Source organism: Scyliorhinus canicula, chromosome 9 (genome assembly GCF_902713615.1).
Source record: "Scyliorhinus canicula chromosome 9, sScyCan1.1, whole genome shotgun sequence".
Taxonomy (NCBI): domain Eukaryota; kingdom Metazoa; phylum Chordata; class Chondrichthyes; order Carcharhiniformes; family Scyliorhinidae; genus Scyliorhinus; species Scyliorhinus canicula.
In genome coordinates this window covers 99,881,324-99,906,252 of record NC_052154.1, presented here as the reverse complement: position 1 = coordinate 99,906,252, position 24,929 = coordinate 99,881,324, and the positions used below count along the sequence as shown (strand labels likewise).

The 24,929-nt window shown below is 51.9% G+C and overlaps 1 protein-coding gene across 12 annotated transcripts in view; it reads right to left on the bottom strand.

Annotated features, from left to right (window-relative positions):
• The window catches only part of LOC119971578 (AP-2 complex subunit alpha-2-like), a 527,190-nt gene that overhangs the window by 402,348 nt on the left and 99,913 nt on the right, over positions 1–24,929 (bottom strand). For all 12 annotated transcript variants that reach the window (XM_038807337.1, XM_038807343.1, XM_038807342.1 and 9 more), the window contains one exon: positions 12,278–12,428. In XM_038807337.1, the coding sequence (XP_038663265.1) occupies positions 12,278–12,428 (151 nt within the window). The remainder of the gene's footprint in view (positions 1–12,277; positions 12,429–24,929) is intronic.

Sequence of the window (24,929 nt, the reverse complement as noted above, 5' to 3'; positions counted from 1 at the left end):
CATCATTACCAAATTTGAATATGCCACAAGCAACTCATCACAAATTCAATCCATCCTCTCTGTGGATTCCGCAGACAAATGGTGTGCGGTGATGCAGGTCAACCACTGCTCCATCCAGTTTAAGCTGGACACAGGTGCTTCTGCCAACCTCCTCTCACAGACAGATGTCAAACGCATCAATAAGCCCCCCAAAGTCCTTCCAGCAGCCTGCAGGCTCCTGGACTACAACGGAAATGCCATCACAGCACTGGGATCCTGCCATCTACTCGTCTCCAACCAGAGCACCCATGCATGCTTACGTTTTGAAATTGTCAAGCCAGACAGGGCATCCCTACTTGGCGCGCATGCCTGCAAGCAGCTGAACCTCGTGCATTGGGTTTACACAACGACATCCTCCAATGTGGATCTTCAGGCCGGCATTGACGACATCCTCGCTGAGTATCCTGATGTGTTCGACGGGATGGGTAGACTGCAATTTCGATACAAGATTCTGCTACCTGATGCCAAGCCTGTGGTCCACGCACCACGCCGGGTCCCAGCTCCACTGAGGGAGCGCCTGAAGGCACAGCTCAAGGATCTTCAGCAACAAGGCATCATTTCCAAGGTAACCGAACCGACTGACTGGGTCAGCTCGATGGAATGTGTTAAAAAGCCTTCAGGAGACCTGCGCATCTGCATTGATCCCAAGGATCTCAATAAGAATATAATGTGTGAACACTATCCCATCCCGAAGCAGGAGGAACTCACCAGTGACATGGCACACGCATGTTTTTTCACCAAGTTAGATGCGTCACATGGATTTTGGCAAATCCAGCTGGATGAGTCCAGCAGAAGGCTCTGCACCTTCAATACACCATTTGGCAGATACTGCTATCATCGCATGCCATTTGGCATTGTCTCAGCATCGGAGATCTTCCATTGCATCACGGAGCAGATGATGGAGGGCATTAAAGGGGTTCGTGTGTACGTGGACAACATTATCACATGGTCCACGACCCCTGAAGAGCATGTTTCCCATTTCCAGCAGGTATTCCGCCATGTCATGCCAATTGCCTGAAGCTGAACAGGTCCAAATGCTGCTTTGGCATGTCGACACTCAAGTTCCTAGGTGATCAGATCTCTCAGCAGGGTGTACACCCAGATACAGACAAGGTCAAGACCATCAAAGCCATGAAGATCCCTGAAGACAAGAAGCTGGTGTTGCGCTTCCTGGGCATGGTCAATTTTCCAGGTAAGTTCATCACAAACATGGCCTCACACACCATGGCCCTACGGAACCTGGTGAAAAAGTCCACTATCTTTGAGTGGAAGGCAGCACATCAGGCAGAGTGGTTGGAGCTGAAACCCAAGCTCACTACCGCACCCGTCATGGCATTTTTCAACCCAGACAGGCAGACAAAGATTCAACAGATGCGAGCCAGGATGGCATCAGTGCGGTGCTGCTTCAATGCGATGACACTTCATCCTGGGCACCGGTAGCCTACACATCGATGGCTATGGCGCCCACCGAAACAAGTTGTGCGCAAATAGAGAAGGAATGCCTGGGTCTTCTCATGTACCACCTCGCCAATGGCTGGAAGAAAGAGCAATGCCCTCAATTTTACAATGTAAAGGACGACCTGATGGTGATTGATGGTATTCTCAAGTTTCATGACTATGTCTACGGCCTGCCGACATTCATTGTCGAGACAGATGATAGGCCTCTGGTCCACATTATGCACAAGGACCTGAACGACATGACGCCTCGGTTGCAACACATCCTCCTCAAGCTCAGAAGGTACGACTTTGACTTAGTGTGCATGCCTGGCAAGGAGCTCTTCATCGCTGATGCATTGTCCCGCTCCATCACCTTGCCTTGTGAACCACTGGAAATCATCCGGCAGATTGAATCACAGGTGCAGCTGTGTGCTAGCACCCTCCCGGCGTCTGACAAGAAGGTGGTTCGTATCTGCGAGGCAACAGCCAAAGACCCCCTCTTGTAGCGTGTCATGTAACACCTTGCCAATGGTAGAAGAAAGAGCAGTGCCCTCAATTTTACAATGTAAAGGACGACCTGATGGTGATTGATGGTCTCCTCCTCAAGCTGGACCGGATTGTCATTCCACTCAGTCTCCAGAGCTTGGTGCTCCGTCAAATCCATGAAGAACACCTGGGCGTTGAGAAGTGCAGACGCAGAGGCAGGCAGGCTGTCTACTAGCTCAGTGTTAGCCAGGACATCTCGAACATGGTCCTCAACTGTGCGACCTGTCAATGCTTCCAGCTAGCGCAGAGCAACGAGACGCTCCAGCAGCATGAAATCGAAACCTCCCCGTGGTCCAAGGTTGGCATCAATGTCTTTCGTGTGAATCGTCGTGACTACCTGTTGATTATTGACTATTTCTCCAACTAACCTGAAGTCGTGAAGCTCTCAGACGTCACATCTCAGAACGTCATCAAGGCCTGTAAGGAGACGTTCTCCAGGCATGGTATCCCACTCACTGCCATGAGTGACAATGGCCTGTGCTTCAACAGCCATGGGTGGTCTATGTTTGCCAAGTCATAACATTTAAAACATGTCACTTCCAGCCCAGACTATCCGCAGTCCAATGGGAAGGTTCAAAAAGGGGTGCACATTGTGAAACGGCTCATCTGCAAGGCCGCAGATTCTGCTTCTGACATCTACCTGCTTGCGTACAGGGCGACCCAGCTGTCCACTGGCATGTCGCCGGCTCAACTCCTGATGAACAGGGAACTGCGGACAACATTTGCCCAACCTGGATCACCTCCCGGTGCTGCAGAAGGTCCAGCAGCTCCGAAACCAGCAAACGCAGGGCTATGATGCTCATGCCACCGATTTGCCCGTGTTATCCCCGGCAGACCCCAGCATAGAATTTACAGTGCAGAAGGAGGCCATTCGGTCCATCGAGTCTTGGAAAGAGCACCCTACCCAAGGTCAACACCTCTACCCTATCCCCATAACCCAGTAACCCCACCCAACACTAAGGGCAATTTTGGACACTAAGGGCAATTTATCATGGCCAATCCACCTAACCTGCACATCTTTGGACTGTGGGAGGAAACCGGAGCAACCGGAGGAAACCCACGCATACGCGGGGAGGATGTGCAGACTCCGCACAGACAGTGACCCAAGCCGGAATCGAACCTGGGACCCTGGAGCTCTGAAGCCATTGTGCTATCCACAATGCTACCGTGCTGCCCTGTCAAGATCAAGATACCGGATGGTGGGTGGTCTGCCACCACACTTAATGTGAGTAACTACACTTAGGTTAGCAGAGAGTCGAACTCATAGAGAACTGTGCTACTGGTTCAATAAATCAGTTTGAACTAACTTCAAGATCTGGAGTATCTTTTAGTTAAAGCTGCATCCAGTTGTAGCCTGTGTTATCCCAGAGTACATAACACATCACATCTGACCCACAACTTTTACTAGATTGTGGTATGGGGAGCACACGGCCCACTCTACAGGTGTGGTACAGCAGAAATGGAAAAGTAATTTTTAAAGCAAAATAATGTTTATTCTATGAACTCAAGTTAACCTTTTTGAAACATACAGTGAACATCTTAGCAATCATCAATTCAAATACAACACCCAACAACATTAAGTAATCCTTCATAACTTCCCAAACAACATCCAGAAGACAGAATAAACACCTTTCAACAGAAGCACATCAGGTTTCCATTCACTAATGAAAACATTTATAATTCTGAATTCACCAAATGATCAAGAAATAGTCTTTTGATGGCAGAGAGAACAGCAGTACACCTGCTTGGTCTGGCTTCACCTCCAACACTGAAAATGAAACTAAAACACACCCTGCAGCAAACAGCCTAAAATGAAACTAAAAAGCTGACAGACAGCCCAGCTCCACCCACACTCTGACATCACTGCAGTAATAAACACCCATTTCTTAAAGGTACGTTTCTTAAACACACATTTATTTATTTTTTATAAATGTTTTTTATTGAGTTTTCATATTTTATATATGACAGATTACAAATTATTAGAGAGGAAAAAAAAAAGAAAACACAAAAATTTAACATGAATATTTACAGGTAAGCATCTTCATAACAACAATTGTAGCCGCCCCCTTTAGCCAGCATACATATGTTACATTCCCCAGTATGGCCGAGGCACATGTTTATAGGCATTCCTTTATAGTTTGGTTTTGGGCCTTGGCTTGCCATCAAACCCCCATAACGAGCCCGTAACACCCCCCCCCCCCCCCCCCCCCCCCCGGCTACCTTCCCCCGATTCCCGTCCATTTTCCCGATTCTTGGCCACCCGACTATTCTTCCTCTTGTACGTTGGCCATAAACAGGTCCCGGAACAGTTGCATGAATGGCTCCCACGTTCTGTGGAAGCCGTCATCCGACCCTTGGATGGCGAATTTGATTTTCTCCATTTGGAGAGATTCCGAGAGGTCGGACAGCCAGTCTGCAGCTCTGAGCGGTGCTGCTGACAGCCAGCCAAACAGGATTCTACGGCGGGCAATCAGGGAGGCAAAGGCAAGGGCGTCCGCCCTCCTCCCCAGGAATAGATCTGGCTGGTCTGAAACCCCGAAGACCGCCACTATCGGGCATGGCTCCACCCTCACCCCCACCACTTTGGACATAGCCTCGAAGAAGGCTGTCCAGTACTCCACAAGTCTGGGGCAAGACCAGAACATGTGGGCGTGGTTGGCCGGGCCTCTTTGGTACCGTTCACATCTGTTCTCCACCTCCGGGAAGAACCTACTCATACGGTTTCTCGTTAAGTGGGCTCTACGTACCACTTTTAGTTGCGTCAGGCTGAGCCTTGCGCACATGGAGGTGGAGTTGACCCTATGCAGTGCTTCGCTCCAGAGTCCCCACCCGATCTCCATCCCCAGGTCGTCCTCCCATTTCCTTCTTGTTGCGTCCAGTACGGTGTCGTCCCTATCTACCAGTCGGTCATACATGTCACTACAGTTCCCTTTCTCTAGGATACTTGCGTCCAGTAGGTCCTCCAGTAGCGTCTGTCGTGGCGGTTGTGGGTACGTCCTTGTCTCCTTTCGTAGGAAGTTTTTGAGCTGCAGGTACCGTAGCTCGTTCCCCCCAGCTAGCTGAAATTTCTCTGTCAGTTCGTCCAGTGTTGCGATCCTGTCATCCGTGTATAGGTCCCTGACTGTCAGTGTCCCCCCGTCCTGCCTCCACCTTTTGAAGGTGGCGTCAGTCAGTGCTGGTTTGAACCTATGGTTGTTGCAGATGGGAGCCTTGTCCAGGCCAAATTGCTGCCGCAGTTGGTTCCAGGATTGGAGGGTGGCTGTCACCACTGGGCTGCTGGAGTGTTTTTTGGGTGGGGATGGGAGTTCTGCCGTGGCGAGGGCCCGGAGGGAGGTTCCCATGCAGGAAGCCTCCTCCGCACGTACCCACTCGGCTTCTGGCTCCTGGATCCATCCCCTTCATCGCTCGGCTGTTGCCGCCCAGTGGTAGAATTGTAGATTCGGGAGGGCTAGCCCCCCCCGGTTTTTGTTTTTTGTAGGACCTTCTTTGGGATCCTAGCATTTTTACCACCCCATACGAACGCCATGATAAGCTTGTCCAGCGCTTTGAAAAAGGCCTTGGGGATGTAGATCGGAATGGATCTAAACAGGAAGAGGAACCTGGGCAGTACGTTCATTTTGATCGTCTGGACTCTCCCCGCGAGGGAGAGCGGGAGTGTGTTCCATCTTTGCAGGTCCTTTTTAACTTCCTCCGTCAGGCTGGTGAGGTTCCATCTGTGGATCCCTTTCCAGTCATGGGCTATTTGGATCCCCAGGTAGCGGAATTTATGTCGGGCTTGTTTGAACGGCAGCCCCTTTAATGCTGCACCCCCCCCCCCCCCCCCCCCCCCTTGCGGGTGTACTGGGAAGATCTCACTTTTGCTCATGTTGAGTTTGTAGCCCGAGAAGGCTCCAAACTCTTTCAGGAGCGCGATGATTCCGTCCATGCTGCTTTGTGGGTCCGAGATATAGAGGAGCAGATCATCCGCATAGAGTGAGACTCTGCTCTCTACCTCCCCTTCGGATCCCACTCCAATTTTTTGCTGCCCTGAGCGCGATTGCTAGCGGTTCGATTGCTAGTGCGAACAGCAGCGGGGACAGTGGGCATCCTTGTCTGGTGCCCCTGTGCAGCTGGAAGCATTGGGAGTTGGTATTGTTGGTCCGTACACTCGCCATGGGAGCGTTGTATAGGAGCTTTAACCAAGCGGTGAACCCTGTTCCAAGCCCGAACCGCTCCAGTACCTCTATGAGGTATTTCCATTCGACTCTGTCGAAGGCCTTTTCTGCGTCCAGGGAGACGATCACCTCTTGTGTTCTCTCCCCGGAGGGGGTCATTATCACGTTCAGCAGGCGCCTGATGTTCGCGGTAAGCTGTCTACCTTTGACGAAGCCCGTCTGGTCCTCTGTGACCACCTCAGGTACACAGTCTTCTAGCCTTTTGGCTAGGATTTTGGCCAGTATTTTGGCGTCTGCGTTCAGCAGAGATATGGGTCTGTATGACCCACATTCCATTGGGTCTTTGTCTTTCTTAGCTATCAGCGAGATTGAGGCCTGTGCTAACGTGGGTGGCAGTGTGCCCCTAGCTAGCGAGTCTGTGAACATCTCCCGCAGGTGCGGGCCAGCGCTGTCGCGAATTTTTTGTAGAAGTCCGCCGGGAATCCGTCCGGTCCCGGCGCCTTCCCCGTCTGCATGGAGCTAATGCTCTCCATGATCTCTCCCAGTGCTAGTGGTGCTTCCAGGTCCCGTTTTCTGCCCTCTCCCACGACTGGTATGTCCAGTCCATCAAGAAACCGGTTCATCCCAGCCTTCCCCGTTGGGGGCTCTGAGGTGTACAGCTCTTGGTAGAAGACCTTGAAGGTTTTGTTGATCCTCTCTGGTTCTGTTTCCCACGTGCCTCTGGTACCTCTGATTTGCGCAATTTCTCTGCTGGCTGCCTGCTTTCTCAGCTGGTGTGCCAACAGGCGGCTGGCTTTGTCTCCGTGTTCGTACAGGGCCCCGCGTGCCTGGCGGAGTTGGTGTACTGCTTTCCTGGTGGAGAACAGGTCAAAGTTCCTTTGTAATTCTTTTCTCTCCGCCAGGAGCTCTACGGTCGGGGCCTCGGAGTATTTACGGTCTACCTCCAGTATGGAGTCGACCAGCTTCTGCCTAGCCACCCTTTCCTCGCTATCTCTTTGCGCTTTGTAGGCAATGATTTCCCCTCTTAGTACGGCCTTAAGCGCTTCCCAGAACGTGGAGGGTGAGACCTCCCCGTTTTGGTTGTTCTCCGTGTACTGCGCTATGGTCCGCGCTATCCTTTCGCTGAAGGCCTTGTCAGCTAGTAAGGCACCGTCCAACCTCCATGTGGGGCGCTGGGCCCTTCCCGTCTCTAGCCGCACGTCAACGTAGTGTGGAGCGTGGTCTGATATCACAATTGCGGAGTATTCCACCTTGTCTATCCCTGGAAGCACCGTTTTCCCCACCACAAAGAAGTCAATTCTGGTGTACACGTTGTGTACTGGGGAGAAGAAAGAGAATTCTTTCTCCCCCGGGTGGGCGAATCTCCAGGGGTCTACTGCTCCCATCTGCTCTATATAGTGACTGAGTTCCCTTGCCATGTTTGAGGTTTTCCCCGTTCTGGGGTTTGATCTGTCCGTCTTTGGGTCCTGTACAGTTGAAGTCCCCCCCCCCCATGATTAGTCGGTGCGTCGCTATGTCCGGGATTTCTGCCATGGTCTTTTGGATGAAGCTCGTGTCGTCCCAATTGGGCGCGTACACGTTGACTAGAACTACCGGCGCCCCATCCAGGGCCCCGCTGACCATGACATACCGCCCCCCTGGGTCTGTAACCGTCTTTGTCGCCCTAAACATTGTCCTCTTGCCAATCAGGATCGCCACCCCCCTGGCCCTTGTCCCATAACAGGAATGATAGGTTTGTCCCACCCAGCCCTTTCTTACCCGCAGTTGGTCCTGCTCCCTCAGGTGTGTCTCTTGGAGGAAGACTATGTCGGCCCTCATGTTTCTGAGGTGGGTGAGGACTCTAGATCTCTTCACTGGGCCGTTAAGTCACCTTACGTTCCAGGTGACTATCCTGGTGGGGGGCTTCTGCCCCCTCGCTCCTGTGGGATTAACCATATTTGTCCGGTGGACGCGCCCCTGCCCTCTGGGGTTTCCCTTTGTTAGGGGGCCGTCCAGGATGGCCACTATCACTGCTCTCCCCTTGCAGTCGGGTCTCTGCGCTCCGGGGTTTCCCCTTGTCCCGGGGGCACCCGCCATGGCCGTCCACTGTGTGTCTGCCACGCGGGTAGTCCCCTGCACTCCGGGGGGCCCCTTCGCCCACAGACCGTACTGCGGGGGTGCTTGCAGCGGTTCCCTGTTTCGAGCCCTTGTTTGTGGCACTTTGTGGCCCTGTTCCTTTTCTGGCCTCTTTTGTCCCTTTGTCCCTGCATTTCCCCTCCCTGGTCTCTCGCATCCCGGGTGTCCCCACCCCCGCTCTCTCCCTTCTCCCCCCTCCCCTGTGTACCCCTCCTTTGCCCCTCTATCCCCTATTCCTGTCCCCATTTGCTCTCCCGACTTTGATGGGTGATCCTCCCCCTCCCCTGCCTGGCGCCTTCCCCCCTGTTGGGGGTGCGCTGCGGCCCTGCTTTGTTGCATGCCCCCGTCGCTAGCTTTCCTGCTAGCACAGTGGCTCCCCTCTCGGAGGTTGCTGTCCCGCTTCTCCTCTCCCTTCTCCAATACTCCCGTTCCCTCGTGCTGGGGCCTGGCCTCCCACATGGAGCGGTCCTTTGGGCAGTGGGTTGTTTTTTGTTCTGGGTGTTCCTGCTGGGGGGGAGGGGCTGGCTTTGCCTCGCCCCTCCCCACCCCCCCGTCGGCATGTTGTTTCTCCTTGCCATGGGCCCCTCGTCCCTACCTCCCATGCCGTTTTTCCAGCCCGTGCTCCTCGACGAACCTATTCGCCTCAGCAGGGGCTGTAAAGAAATATTCCTTGTTTTGGTATGTGACCCAGAGTTTTGCTGGGTACAGCATACCAAAACGCACTTTGTTCTTGTAGAGAGCTGCTTTCGCTCTGTTGAACTCAGCTCGTCTCTTAGCTATGTCCGCTCCAAGATCCTCGTAGACTCGGATGGCGTGCCCGTTCCATTTGCAGGCTCTATTTTCCTTGGCCCAGCGCAGGATTGTCTCCCTATCCCGGTACCGGTGCAGTTTGGTTATAACTGCTCTCGGTTGTTCCCCTGTCTTGGGCTTCGGGCGCAGTGACCGATGAGCTCTGTCCATTTCCGGTGGGGTGGGAAAAGTGTCCTCCCCCACTAAGGAGCCCAGCATCGCAGCCACGAATGTTGTGGGATTTCTGCCCTCGATCCCCTCTGGCAGGCCCACTATCCTAACATTTTGCCTTCTCGAGCTGTTCTCCTGGTCGTCTACCCTGCCCTTCAGGCTCCCCTGTGTTGCACCCAGTCTCGCCACTTCCCTCTCCAGGGCCGTGACCCGGTCGCTCATGTCGGTCGCTGCTTTCTCCAGCTCTTTAATGGTTGCCTCATGGGCTTCCAGTTTCTCCCCTTGGGCATCCACTTTCTCCTCCAATCTGGTCAGAGCCTGCTGCACCCCTGACATGGCCCTGGTCACTGCTGCCTGTACTGCGGCCTCTGCGTCTGCTTTCAACTCTGCCTTGATTGCCTGCAGCTGCTCCCTCACCACCTCGGCAAAGGCTGCCTTCCAATTCACGCCCCCCTCTAACCCCAGGGGAGAGGGTACCTGTCTGTCCAGCTCTTTTTGATGCGGCGATACATCCTTCCCGCCGCTTCGTGTGCTGACTCGTTCGCCCGAGCTGGCTTGCCCTTTTCCCCGTCTACTTCCGGTGCCCCCTTTCTCTTGGCTCCCTTCTGGCATTTTTTTCTCCCCCATCCCTTTCATCTTTTCTTCTCCCCTTGTTTTTCTTTTCCCCCCTTTTCCGCACCCTATTTTTATTTTTATTTTATTTTTTTAAATTTATTTTCCCCCCCCCCTTCTTTCCTTTAACCCTTTATTTTATTTATTTATTTCTTAATTATTTTCTCTCCTCCTCCCCGCTTTTATGCAACTCCTCTCCGATGGGCTTACTTTTGCTGGGAGCGAGTGTAAAAAGAGAGAAAATAGTATATACTCCCCCCTTTCTCTTTACCAGTTTTCTTTTGGGGTTTTTTTTTAAAACAGTAATATAAGTCTTTTTTTTTTGGTTTTCTCTCCCCCTTCCTTTCTCCTCACTCACCCAGGAGAGAGAGAGAGAGAGAGGCTTTCGCCCAGTCCCTTTGTTCTTGCCACGTGGTGTTCGCTGCCGGTTGGGGGGGGTCCCCGCTGCCGGTTGGGGGGTCCCCGCTGCCGGTTGGGGGGGGGGTCCCCGCTGCCAGTTGGGGGGGGGGGGGTGTCCCCGCTGCCGGTTGGGGGGGGGGGGGTCCTCGCTGCCGCACTTCGTGACCTCCTGGTCGCTGCCTCCGGCCTGGCCCCCCCTTCGGTCCCGCACCGCTCCTGGCCTGCGTTGGGGGGGGGGGGGGGGGGCCTGCCGCTGCCGCACCGCTCCTGGCCTGCGTTGGGGGGGGGGGGGGGGGGGGGGGTTGGACCTGCCGCTGCCGAGCCCCTCTGCCGCTGCCGTCAAGCCCTGCCGCTAAGCCCCGCTGCCGCCGCCGCCGAGCCCCTCTGCCGCCGCCGCCGAGTCCCTCTGTCGCCGCCGCCGAGCCCCTCTGCTGCCGCCGCTGCCGTCAAGCCCTGCCTCTAAGCCCCGCTGCCGCCGCCGCCGAGCCCCTCTGCCGCCGCCGCCGAGTCCCTCTGTCGCCGCCGCCGAGCCCCTCTGCCGCCGCCGCCGAGCCCCTCTGCCGCCGCCACCGAGCCCTGTCGCCGCCGCCGCCGATGCTCCTCCGCCGACCGGCCTGCCCGGGGGTCCCTTCCCTGCTTTCTGCCGCGTGCGGGAGCCCCTCTCCCTGCGACCGCTTCGCTCGCTGACCGGAAGTCGAATTCCAAACACACATTTATTAATGGTACTCTCACATGATTAGCAGAGCAGCCGCCACCCAGAGTGAGTAAAAATATTAACAGAAAAAAGACACAAAGTATAAAAAACCCTTAAAACATCTTAGTCCAACAAGGAGCAAGATGTTTACCATAACATTTCTCGCATAAAGAACAAAACCACCCATAACATTAAGCCCCCCCCCCCATCCAAAGCCAACCTATTAAACACTCATCCCACAGAAGAACAAAGAAATACAGACATGTACAATGAACCTGAACACCTCCCTATATCCACATGGCTACCCCCAACATCCAAAAACCTCACCGCAACCTCAAACAACTTGCACCCAGCCCATGTTATTTCACAATTTATTTGTTTGCTCTACTGTTTGAATGTAAATTTTGGTATGGTATTGTTTGGGGGTGGGGGTAAGGGGGGCGGAGGTCAGGGATAGTTTTTTTGTGATGCTCCTTAGCCCATCCCAAGACCCGTTCCTTTTCCTGGAGCTGTGGAGTTTCACAATAACAACTTGTGTTGGTTCGTTGGGAAGGGGCTTCTGTCGGAGCGTCCAGAGGGCTCGATCCAACTCGGGAGGGGACGTGTATCCACCCTGCCCAATCATTTTCCTAAACATCTTTGAAATGTGTTCTATGGGAGTTGGGCCTTCCATTCCCTCTAGCAATGCCAGAATTTTAATATCCTGCCTCCTGGAACAATTCTCCAAATTATCCACTTTGGCCTTCAGTGCTTTATTCACACTGGCTATCAGAGGCATCTCAGCAGATCTCTCTGTTGTTTAAAATGTTAAAATTATAAATGCCTCAATAAAATATTTTCTAAAAAAAAGAGAGCCACCTCCATGACCTTTTTCGCAGCGCCATTTGCTTTTACCATCTCGTTGGTCTTCTCCAACGTGGACCAAATGGGAGCCAGGGCATCTTCCATCGATTTACGGAGGTCCCCGAACATAATCTGCCATTGCTGCTCGAATTTCACCGCCAAGATGCAGTTAAGCACCCCAACCATATGTGGAGTGGGCCGGAGTCTCAGCAACAGCCTCTGCCATTTTTTTAACCGAAGACAACCGAGAAGTCTCTGATTTTGTCGATGAACCTCTGCCTCAGGTTTCTTTGCCCTGTTAGCTGGGCTTTTCCTTTCTTTGGGAATGGCATACCATCTATCAAAATGGTATTCCCCAGAAACTGGGTGAAAGGGCTACAAATGCAGTACTCATGCAAGAGCCACCACGTGTACATCATCCCCCTATATACCGCCAGAAGTCCCCACTATAACAATTTTTGCAGCATTATCTACTCGCCTGTCATGATGAACAATGAGACTAATGGCCTCAAACAGGACAGCATTCTTAACATTGGAATGCTGCACTTTCTTTGACTTGGGTGGCTCCTGGGCCTTGTTCAGAATAGTTTCAAGACATTCAGTCAGACGTCCTCGGATAGCAGGATCCTCTGAAAGACACAGAAGAGGATAATAATAAAATAATAAGAATAATCGCTTATTGTCACAAGTAGGCTTCAATGAAGTTACTGTGAAAAGCCCCTAGTCGCCACATTCCAGCACCTGTTCGGGGAGGCCGGTACGGGAATTGAACCTGCGCTGCTGGCATTGTTCTGCATTACAAGCCAGCTGTTCAGCCCACTGTGCCAAACCAGCTCCAACCAGTTGTGGATAACCACAACTCCTTATTTGAAATATTAGGACAAACTCTAATTTACATTACAGAGTTCCATTAACACCATAATAGCGAACAAAATAGAATATAGAACATAGAACATTACAGCGCAGTACAGGCCCTTCGGCCCTCGATTTTGCACCGACCTGTGAAACCCCTCTAAAGCCCATCTACACTATTCCCTTATCGTCCATATGCCTATCCAATGACCATTTGAATGCGTTTAGTGTTGGCGAGTCTACTACTGTTGCAGGCAGGGCATTCCACGCCCTTACTATTCTGAGTAAAGAACCTACCTCTGACATCTGTCCTATATCTATCACCCCTCAATTTAAAGCTATGTCCCCTCGTGCAGGACATCACCAAATCTTCAAGAAAACATCTACATTCCAGGTTTAATTCCTGATTTGTGCCAAATCAGTTCATCTCTGTGATCCTGAGCTGGAGGGGTAGAAATATTGGCCATTGATCCTGCTCTAGGGACCCCTGTTGGAAAGGGTGTATATACATCCCCTACATACTCAAGTAATAGTCGATCTAGTGTATAAGTCACCCCCGGAACTAACCAAAAAATCGAAATTCTTAGTACTTACCACAACCCGCCACTGAAGAGCACTGATAGAATCATAGAACAGTACACCATCGTAGGCAGCTGTTCAGCTCTTCATATCTGCACACATCAACACGTGATTCAAGGCTACCACCTGATGCGACCATCAATTCACTCAAAGACACGAGTAGAAGCAAACCGAGGTTTTAATCAGCTTAGAACAGAGCCTGCCTGTGACGAGTACAATACTGTGGACCGCCTACAGGTCAACTGCTCTTTATACTTCCTTTCAAGGAGAGGAGCCATGGGCGGAGCCCGTACACGCCCCAACATATCCCCCTGTGGATGAAGCCACACAATGGCCCATAGGTGGAGCCCACAAGGCCAACAACATAACATAGCTGTAACACAATGGCAGAACATGATACTGTTACACTGGTGTATTACTAGTACTATACATTCACCACATTCACCCCCTGTTAAAAAATGAAATCTGGCGGGGGTGACGGGCTCATAAGTTCAGCCGGTCCTGCGCACAGATTGTGCGCTGCGATCGCTGAAGCTCTGCCGTTGTTGCTGGTCCGGGTGTCGGGCTCATCCGTGCTGGCATCAGAAGTGGGGTCAATGCGGGCACAAGCGTGGACTCCGGGAGTGTCTCTTCTGGAGCTTCATTCCTGCGGACCGGTGTGGCGGGCGGGAGGGAGCCCAGGAGCCATATAGGGGCGGGGGCGCTGGACATGGTAGATTGGGTGGTATATAGTGGGGGGCTGAGGTGGGGGTGGTGGTGGTGGAGCCTGCGGGCACCAGGTCCCGGAGTGAGACGGTATCTTGTCGGCCACCGGGGTGTTCGACAGAAGCATACTGGGGGTTGGAGTGCAGGAGCTGGACCCTCTCTACCAGAGGGTCGATCTTATGGCTCCTGATGTGTTTTCTGAGGAGGACTGGTCCCGGTGTCTGCAGCCAGGACGGAAGCGAGGCCCCTGAGGTAGCTGCTCTAGGGAAAGCAAACAAGCGGTCATGAGGAGTCTCGTTCGTGGCCGTGCAAAGGAGGAACCTGATAGAGTGGAGCGCATCAGGGAGGACCTCCTGCCAGTGAGAAACTGGGAGATTCCTGGACCGCAGGGTCAGTAGGACGGTCTTCCAGACCGTCGCGTTCTCCCTCTCCACTTGCCCGTTTCCCCTGGGGTTGTAACTGGTAGTCCTGCTCGAGGCAATGCCCTTACTGAGCAGGTACTAACGCAGTTCGTCGCTCATGACGAGCCCCGGTCGCTGTGGACATAACTGGGGAATCCAAACAGGGTGAAGACACTATGCAGGGCTCTAATGACAGTGGACGTGGTTATATCGGGGCAGGGGATTGCAAATGGGAAGCGGAGAACTCATCTATGATGTTGAGGAAATATGTATTGCAGTTATTGGAGGGGAGGGGCCCTTTGAAATCGATACTGAGGCGTTCAAAGGGCCATGATGCCTTTACCGGGTGGGCCTTATCCGGTCGATAGAAGTGCGGTTTACACTCCGCACAGATTTGGCAGTCCCTGGTCATAGCTCTGACCTGCTCGGTGGAGTAGGGCAGGTTGCGGGCCTTGATATAAGGGATGAGCCGGGTGACCCCTGGGTGGCAGAGGTAATCGTGGATGGCCCGTAGTCGGTCATCTTGCGGGCTGGCGCATGTGCCGCGGGACAGGGCATATGGGGGCTCATTGAGCTTCCCAGGACATACTATATCGTAGTTATAGGTGGAGAGTTCGATCCTCCACCTCAAGATCTTGATTTTGCCCCGCTGCGTAACGCTGCATAACGGCTACCGATCGTTGGTCGGTGACAAGGGTAAACCTCCTACCCGCGAGGTAGTGCCTCCAGTGCTGCACGGCTCCCACAATGGCTTGGGCTTCTTTTTCGACCGAGGAGTGTCGAATATCAGAGGTGGTGAAGGTTCACGAAAAGAACGCTACCGGTCTGCCTGCTTGGTTGAGGGTGGCGGCGAGAGCGACCTCTGATGCGTCGCTCTCTACCTGGAAGGGGACGGACTCGTCCACCGCACGCATCGCGGCTTTGGCAATGTCCGCCTTGATGCAGCTGAAGGCCTGGCGGGCCTCAGTTGCCAGTGGAAAGATGGTGGCCTTGATTAGTGGGCAGGCTTTGTCCGCATAATTGGGGACCCACTGGGCATAATATGAAAAGAACCCAAGGCACCTCTTCAGAGCCTTAGGACAGTGAAGGAGAGGGAGTTGCAGGAGGGGGCGCATACGATCAGGGTTGGGCCCTAGGACCCCGTTCCCCACGACGTAGCCGAGGATGGCTAGTCTGGTTGTGCGGAAACGCATTTCTCCTTATTGTAGGTGAGACTGAGGGTTTGGGCGGTTTGGAGAAATCGATGGAGGTTGGCGTTGTGGTCCTGCTGATCATGGCCGCAGATGGTGACATTGTCCAAGTACGGAAATGCGGCCCACAGTCCGTATTGGTCCACCATTCGGTCCATTGCTCTTTGGAACACCGAAACCCCATTCGTGGCGCCAAAGGGGACCCGGAGGAAATGGAAAAGGCGGCCGTCTGCCTCAAAGGTCGTGTAGTGGCGGTCCTCCGGACGGATTGGGAGCTGGTGGCATGCAGGCTTCAGATCCACCGTGGAGAACACCCGGTAGTGTGGGATCTGGTTTTAAATTGTCTGCAATCCGGGGAAGGGGGTACGCATCGAGTTGCGTATACTGGTTAATGGTTTGGCTGTAATCAACCACCATCCGGAACTTTTCCCCGGTCTTGACGACCACCACCCCAATTGCTGGCCTTGATGACACCCTCCCGCAAGAGACGTTGGACCTCGGACCTAATGAACGTCCTGTCCTGCATGCTACACCGCCTGCTTCTGGTGGCAACTGCCTTGCAGTCGGCAGAGAGGTTTGCGAAGAGAGGGGGAGGGTCGAATTTTAGGGTCATGAGGCTGCATATGGTGAGTGGGGGTAGGGGCCCACCGAACTTCAGGGTTAAGCTCCTGAGGTTACACTGGAAGTCGAGTCCCAATAGGAGAGGAGCGCAGAGTTCTGGGAGCACATATAATTTAAAGTTAGCGTACTCAGCGCCCTGTATCGCTAGGGTTGCAGTAGTGCACCCTTGGATTTGCACCGAGTGCGACCTAGAGGCGAGGGAGATGGTCTGTTGCGACGGGAAAATTGGGAGCGCGCAACGTCTTACCATGTCCGTGTGAATGAAGCTCTCTGTGCTCCCGGAGTCGAAGGGGCAAGGCGTCCCGTGCCCGTTAACCCGGACGTCCATCATGGAGCTCCGGAGGTGCTTGGGTCGCGACTGGTCCAGGGTGACCGCGCTGAGCTGCGGATAGCCGGCGCGTGGTCAGAAGTGCTGGGGCGGCCCCGCGATGACTGTCCATATTGATCGTACGCGTCCAGCGGCGTAGCAGTTGCCGGCCAAGATGGTGGTTGGTCGAGCGTGGCGGGCAGTGAGGAAGATGGAGTCTAAGATGGCGGCCCCCATGGATCGCACGTGGCCAGCCGTATGGGGGAGGATGGCCAAGATGGCAGCCCCCGTGCGCTCACGTGCTGCGATGGCTGGAAGATGGCCGCCCCCACTGATAGCACGAGGCTGATGATGCGTCTGCAGGGGGAGGATTCGGCAGACACACTGCCACACTGCGGGGTCTGCGGGCCTGTAAGTCTGAGGATCGGGCCTGTGAGCTCGAGTTCTTAGACCTGGCCAAGCAAACTTTGGCGAAATAGCCTTTATTTCCGCAGCTGCTGCTATTCGCGTTGCGGGCCGGGCAGTGCTGCCGGGGGCGTTGAGACTGGCTGAAAAAATAGCAGGGTAGCCCCCCATGATAGGCGGGCGGCCGCGCGGCATAGGCCTGGGGTAGTCTTTGGTCGGGGGCACACGAGGGGGTCGCACGGTCAGCCGGGAACGCAGTAAGGCTCTGAAACGCAACCTCCAGAGAGGTGGCTAATGTTACCGTGTCGTCCAGGTCCTGGCCCCCCTTTTTGAGCAGGCGCTGTCTCACATAATTCGACCGGACTCCCGCCATGTAGACGTCTCGGACAGCGAGTTCCATGTGCTGAGTGGCTGTAACGGCCTGGTAATTACAGTTGCGTGCGAGGGCTTTGAGGTCGTGTAGGTAGTCATCTAGCGACTCCCCGGGGCGCTGGCGGCAAGTGGTGAAGATGTGTCGCGCGTAGACCTCGTTTACGGGCCGTACATAGAGGCGTTCGAGCATCGCGAGGGCGTCTACGTATGAGTAGGCCTCGTCGAGCTGAACAGAAATGCGATGGCTCACCCGTGCGTGGAGGAGGCTCAGCCTCTGTTCATCGGTGACGGAAGGCATGGAAGCGGCAGTGAGATAGGCCTTGAAGCATCGAAGCCAGTGCGAAAAAATTTATTTCGCCTCCGCAGCCTGCGGATCGAGTTCCAGTCGATCAGGTTTGAGGGCTGATTCCATAGTTGTGTTTAAGCTGATGAAATTGATGTGACCACTCAAAGACATGAGTAAAAGCAAACCGAGGTTTTAATCAGCTCAGAACAGAGCCTGCCTGCGACTAGTACAATACTGTGAACCGCCTACAGGTCAACTGCTCTTTATACTTCCTTTCAAGGGGAGGAGCCATGGCGGAGCCCGTACATGCCCCAACATATTTCCCTGTGGGTGAAGCCACACAATGGCCCATAGGTGGAGCCCACAAGGTCACAACATAACATAGCTGTAACACAATGGCAGAACATGATACTAAAACACTGGTGAATTACTAGTACTAGACAGTCATCACACCACCTCATTGGTGTGTGCTGCATTCCTGCCATTTCCACTCGAATTTAGCAGCATGGTATCAAAAAGGCATTGCAGATACACAGCCCAGTTCAAATTAAAGTCATTGTGCTTGCAGAGAGTAGACAAATAACTGCAGCAGCTAGAAAATTCAAGGTACCAGAGAAGAAAGTTGGAGAATGGAGTAGCTCTTTACACAGATTAGGCAGATGGCAACCAATAAATATGGTAAATCACAAAATACATCAATGAACATCGCCAGAATGGACTTGAAGTTTCATGTTGATCTATCCGAAACTCCGCCCAGAAAAAAAAAAGAAAATTAGGCATTGGGGTGGATTTCAAAGCCAGCCCTGGATGGTGTACCAGCTTTATGAAGAGTGTTACAGAAAGGAGGGGGGTTAATTTAAGCAGCACTAATTTCTCCTCTCACCACACAAAGGTGTTTTAATTTGTCTTGCTCTTAATAAACAGTGGTGTATTTTGCCAACAACTGACGTTTTGATATGATCCAATGTCGATTAATAACCCCAAAGCAAATGCAAGATCGGATTAACTAAAAAAGGATTAATTTATTACAGACATTCAAACCACAAAAGGAGGGTCAAAACACTGCTTTCACACTCAGACACGAAAGAGAGGGATAGAGAAAAGAAGGTTTTTTGTTATAACCTCCATGAGGAATACGGGGAAAGCATTGTTGATATCCCCGTAGGACTAGTGGACTACAAGCTTCCCAGATTGGGGACAAAGCCACCCAGCTGAAGCTTGTTACATAAAAGCCCGCCCAAAGCTGGGCCTGGTGTGGTTAGTTCTCCCAGCAAGGATTGTACTGGGAGAGAGTTATTGCCGTGAGCAGAATATTCTATGTAGTTAAATAAACCTCTGGTCTGCTAACCCTGGCTCTCTCAAGTTATTAAACTGGAGGCGAGGACAAAAGAAAACTCCGGACTCGCTCGTGGAACGGCTTAGCCGCCTGGTTGATTACACCCCCCAACTTGGGGACGTAAAAATTCAGGTTCCCACTAGTCGGGAAGCTGGAGGCCTTTGACAGAGGTCCAGAAGACTGTATGATGAATGCATGAGGTCCTTCTTGGAGACTAATGATTCCTCCGCACAGGAATCATGCTCCAGACTGTGCGACACCAAAGTGAGGTTGGCCCCCTATACCGGCAAGCCTTTGAACATGAAGGGGACCACCTTAACCCCGGAACACATGGTCAGCAGTCGGTTTGTCTTCCACAAGGGCCGGGTCCTAATTTGCTGGGCATGACTGTTTGTGACATCTTGCCTTCCCATTTTAACACCCTCCACCCCTCTTGCTGACCCCTCAATCCCGCCACCCTAGCAAAATCTATCTCCGGGCTATCAGGGAGACAAAGGCCAAAACATCGGCCTCTCTCACCGCGTGGATTTCCAGGTCATTCAACACGCCAAATATTGCCACCTCTGGACTTGGAACCACATACAACACCTCGGACATCACACCTGAGTATACCTGCCAGAATCCCTCAGTCTTGGGCATGCCCAGAACATATGCTGTGATTCGCGGGGCCCCCCTTCCGATACCTATCCACTATCCCCGCAAAGAACATACTCATCCTCACCACTGTCATATGAGTCCTATGTGCCTCCTTAAACTGGATGAGGTTTAACAAAGAACAAAGAAAAGTACAGCACAAGAACAGGCCCTTCAGCCCTCCAAGCCTGCGCCAACCATGCTGCCCATCCAAACTAAAATCTTCTACACTTCCGGGGTCCGTATCCCTCTATTCCCATCCTATTCATGTATTTGTCAAGATGCCCCTTAAATGTAACGATTGTCCCTGCTTCCACCACCTCCTCCGGCAGAGAGTTTTAGACACCCACTACGCTCTGTATAAAAAACATACCTCGTACATCTCCTCTAAACCTTGCCCCTTGTACCTTAAACCTATGCCCCCTAGTAATTGACCCCTCTACCCTGGGAAAAAGTCTCTGACTATCCACTCTGTCTATGCCCCTCATAATTTTGTAGACCTCTATCAGGTCGCCCCTCAACCTCCTTCGTTCCAGTGAGAACAAAACAAGTTTGTTCAACCTCTCCTCATAGCTAATGCCCTCCATACCAGGCAACATCCTGGTAAATCTCTTCTGCACTCCCTCTAAAGCCTCCACATCCTTCTGGGAGTGTGGCGACCAGAATTGAACACCAAGTGTGGCCGACCTAAGGTTTTGTACAGCTGCAACATGACTTGCCAATTGTTATACTCAATGCCCCGGTCAATGAAGGCAAGCATGCCGTATGGTTTCTTGACTACCTTCTCCACCTGTGTTGCCCTTTTCATTACCTCACATTTGTCCGGATTAAACTCCATCTGCCATCTCGCCGCCCAAGTCTCAAATAATCCAAATCCTGCTGTATGCTCTGACAGTCCTCATCGCTATCCGCAATTCCACCAACCTTTGTGTCGTCCGCAAACCTACGAATCAGACCAGTTACAATTTCCTCCAAATCATTTATATATACTACGAACAGCAAAGGTCCCAGCACTGATCCCTGCAAAACATCACTAGTCACAGCCCTCCAACCAGAAAAGCACCCTTCCATTACTACTCTCTGCCTTCTATGACCTAGCCAGTTCTGTATCCATCTTGCCAGCTCACCTCTGATCACATGTGACTTCACCTTTTGTACCAGTCTGCCATGAGGGTCCTTGTGAAAGGCTTTACTGAAGTCCATATAGACAACATCCACTGCTTTACCTGCATCAATCATCTTTGTGACCTCCTCGAAAAACTCTACCAAGTTAGTGAGATACTACTCCACTTCACAAAACCATGCTGCCTCTCGCTAATATGACCACTTGCTTCCAAATGGGAGTAGATCCTGTCTCGAAGAATTCTCTCCAGTAATTTCCCTACCACTGACGTAAGGCTCACCGGCCTGTAGTTCCCTGGATTATCCTTGCTTCCCTTCTTAAACAATGGAACAACATTGGCTATTCTCCAGTCCTCTGGGACATCACCTGAAGACAGTGAGGATCCAAAGATTTCTGTCAAGGCCTCAGCAATTTCCACTCTTGCCTCCTTCAGTATTCTGGGGTAGATCCCATCACGCCCTGGGGACTTATCCACCTTACTATTTTTCAAGACGTCCAACACCTCGTCTTTTTGGATCTCAATGTGACCCAGGCTACCTACACATCCTTCTCCGGACTCAACATCCACCAATTCCTTCTCTTTGGTGAATGCTGATGCAAAGTATTCATTTAGTACCTCGCCCATTTCCTCTGGCTCCACACATAGATTCCCTCTCCTGTCCTTCAGTGGGCCAACCCGTTCCCTGGCTACTCTCTTGCTTTTTATGTATGTGTAAAAAGCCGTGGGATTTTCTTTAACCCTATTTGCCAAGGACTTTTCGTGACCCATTTTAGCCCTCCTGACTCCTTGCTTAAGTTCTTTCCTACTTTCCTTATATTCCACACAGGCTTCGTCTGTCCTGTAGCCACCTGGGTTGGCCACTTCCTCACACAAAATGGAAGAACGCAAAGGTTACAGGGAAAAATGGACATTGGCAAAGAAACAAGCAGTTTGCAGAATCCCCTGTATTCTAGCTGCTAAAGAAACCAGACAGAATTGTAACTAACGAGCTGCGTATATTAAGTGAGCGATTCACGGTGATTCCCAGGCACAATGGACACAACAGTTAACTGCAATCGCGAAATTCTATAGAAGGTCAGTCATCCCGGCGCCAGTGGAGTCTGAGACAAAGGACACAAATAATGTGGAAGGAACCGCCCAGTGATCGAGGAACAGCCCCGTTATTGGGGAAATTCAAATCAATCGATTGGGAAGAGACCCAATCGATTGTAAGTTTATAGAGGGTCCGCCCAAAAGGACGCAAAGCCCATGGGACCTATAAAAGTCAGGTCCCAGGACTGATTCGTTCTTCTTGACCAGCGGCCCTCCAGGAAGAACACCTTTGCAGCAGAAGAACCTTGAGAAAGAGGGGCCTGGTCAGCAGCCGCCATCAAGTAAGTGTCATACAACGCACGCTACGAGAGTAGACACTCCTGACCCCTTTAGTCCACACCAACTGGAAGCCTGCGGATCCAGGACAAAGCAAGAGGCCATTGTTCCCTGATCCGGCAGTTCCCTTATTCCAGATACGTATTGGCCTGTTAGTGGTAGGAATAGCCTAGTCTTTTAGTTTTACATGCATAAGTAGTAGATAACTGTATTATAATAAACGTGACTAGTTTGAACGTACTAACTGGTGTATTGAGTTATTGGTCTGAACTTGAACTTGAATCTTGTGGCGGTATTACAACGATACCTTGCGACTCTAGAGCTAAGGAATAAAACAGAGCCAAATTGAGTGTAAAGTACACTCACCCAGAACAAGCAACATTTAGTGGCGACTCTGGTGGGACTCGACTAGAAGTTCCCACTCCGAGAGAACCCAGCAATTTGACTCAGAAATCCAATTGGGAAAAGGAAAAACCACAAGTGTTCAGGTCGTTCACATCAATCCCCATAATTCGGAAGTGTGTTTCTTGCATGCATAACTAACAGGGTTATAAGGTAAAACCGAGAGATTTGTGTTGCGACAAACTGTCGGGAGTTTATAATTCGGAAAATAGCGAAAGCCGTACCCGTATTTTATAGCACTGCCTTAATATCCCTCGTTCCAAATTTAAAAAAGATCATAAGATAGAAGAGATGGCCATGCAGGCAATACAACGCCTCATGAACCCAGAGCAGTTCGTGGTCGCAGCGACCAGCAGAGTAGGACAGTGTCCCGTTTGGGAGCTGGAACTCAGGAAGTACCTCAAAGGGAAAGGATGGCCCCTTTGGAGTGAGTTTTGTTCGAATGAGGAGACAGGTCCCGGGAGTATAGGGCATACTTGATGGGAGAACTTGTCTGAAATTCGTAAGAAAGGTTTCAGTAAAGCACGTAAGCCGATGGCAATTGTGTCCTGCTTGGCACAATTGCGAGGCACAGAGGAGGTCGTCAGGACGCTCCGAGCAGATTTAGAGGAGAGAAATAGAATGAGCAAAGTGGATGTCAGGGACATCGAGAGAGAGAATTTAGAATTAAGGCAAAAGTTGGCAGATAAGGATAGAGCGGTGGATGATGCCAAGAGGGGACATCAGTCTTGTCTAGCCCATCTGAGCAGCTCCCAGGTACAATACGAAAAAGCCTATCAGGATGTGCAGCATGCAGTCTTGATAAGACAAGAATCAGAGAAGCAGGTAGAGACACTGAAGAAGCATTGTAGCGACCTGAAGGCAGCTTTAAGGGCACTCCATGCTGCCACCACTGAGCAAAGGCAAAGCACAGTGGACCATGCTAAATGTAGGAAGCAGATTGCGGAGCTGCAATCTCTGCTTTCTGCGCAGAATGGCTTCCAAGAAACTTTTGGAACGCAATTAGAGGAAGAGAATGCACCAGATTGGCAGGAGTTAAGCTAGACAACGCAGCGATATGTTCAGGGAACATGTGCGCTAGAAGCGCAGCAGAAAAGGAAAGCGCCCCAACCCCCCACAGATCAGATAGCACCCGCACCAATGAACTCAGTCACCACCCAACAAAAAGCAACCGCAGACGGCGCACCCGAGATCACTTACACCACCCCCTTAACCGTGACTCAACTAAGGGACGCGTGTGAGAAAATCACCCCGTTCCTCCCCACTTCAGACCCCCACCAATTCTTTGCAAGAGTTAAACAACAGGCCACCATGTACGGCCTTGATGCGCGAGAGCAGGTTAAGCTCACAGTTTTGAGTTTAGACTCATCAGTAGTAGCAGCCCTCACTGACCCACAGAACGTTGGAGGAGGCACCATCAAAGAAATGCATACAGTTATTTTGGATGTGATAGGGTACAACAGAGGAGACCCAGTTGAAGGCCTAAACAAATGTTGGCAGAAAAAGACCGAGCACACCACAGCATTTGCAGAAAGGCTGTGGATTCACCGCACTGCAGTTTTCGGTGAATTAGACCGCGCACATTTGACCCAAGATAACATGGTTAAATGGACCCGCACTATCATCTCCCACGTCACAGAGGCAGGACAGAAAGTCTGCTCTAATTACAACCCCTCAGAAGAGGCCCACAATGAAAAATGAGTCTTGAAAAGATTGTCCCACGCTTGGGAGCAATCAGTGCACAATAAGACAGCATTTAAGAAGCCCGAGGACGCGCAAACCAAGGTAGACATCCAAGCAGTAAGAGCGCACCAAAACCCCGCATGGGTAAATAAGGGATATAACAGCCCCCACAGAAGTCACAGGAATGTTTTAACTGCGGACAGTTAGGGCATTTTTCTAGGGAATGCAATGCAGCACAAAAATCTCAGAGAGGCCAGCAGACAGGCACTCTGAACAGGAACAGAGCGAAGCCTATTCACAGTATAGGGACGCAGTCAGGACAGACCAATATGGACGGAACGGACTGACGGTGTTCGGGCTCCCCCACTTGGGTCTGTGACACTCTCTGGGACAGATCCGGACGAACGGTAGTCACAGTGAAAATTCGGGGAAAGCCCATAGAGTTACTCTAGGACACTGGAGGGTCCCGCACGACCTTTAATTCCTCCACTACACCACAGGCAAACACGTGGCCCACTACAGCAACAATAACACTCAGCGGCTTTACAGGACACTCACAGCAAGGGACCATTACAGCCCCTGTACCAATTCAGCTAGGGAATATCTCCACCAGACACCCCGTTGTTTTAGTTGATCTGCCCCGCACAGAACACATACTCGGCATTGATTTTATGAATGCCCACAGCCTGTCGTTCGACCCAGTCAATCAGTGTGTCTGGTGAATGGCAAAGTCTGAAAGAGCACCCACAACGCTCACAGTAGGTGAGTACGAACATAGGATTAGCGCAGTCGACGACTATTGTTTTGACCCGACCATGCTCAGCACGGACAAACAGGTTAGGGCAGTTTTAAACAAGCACAGGACA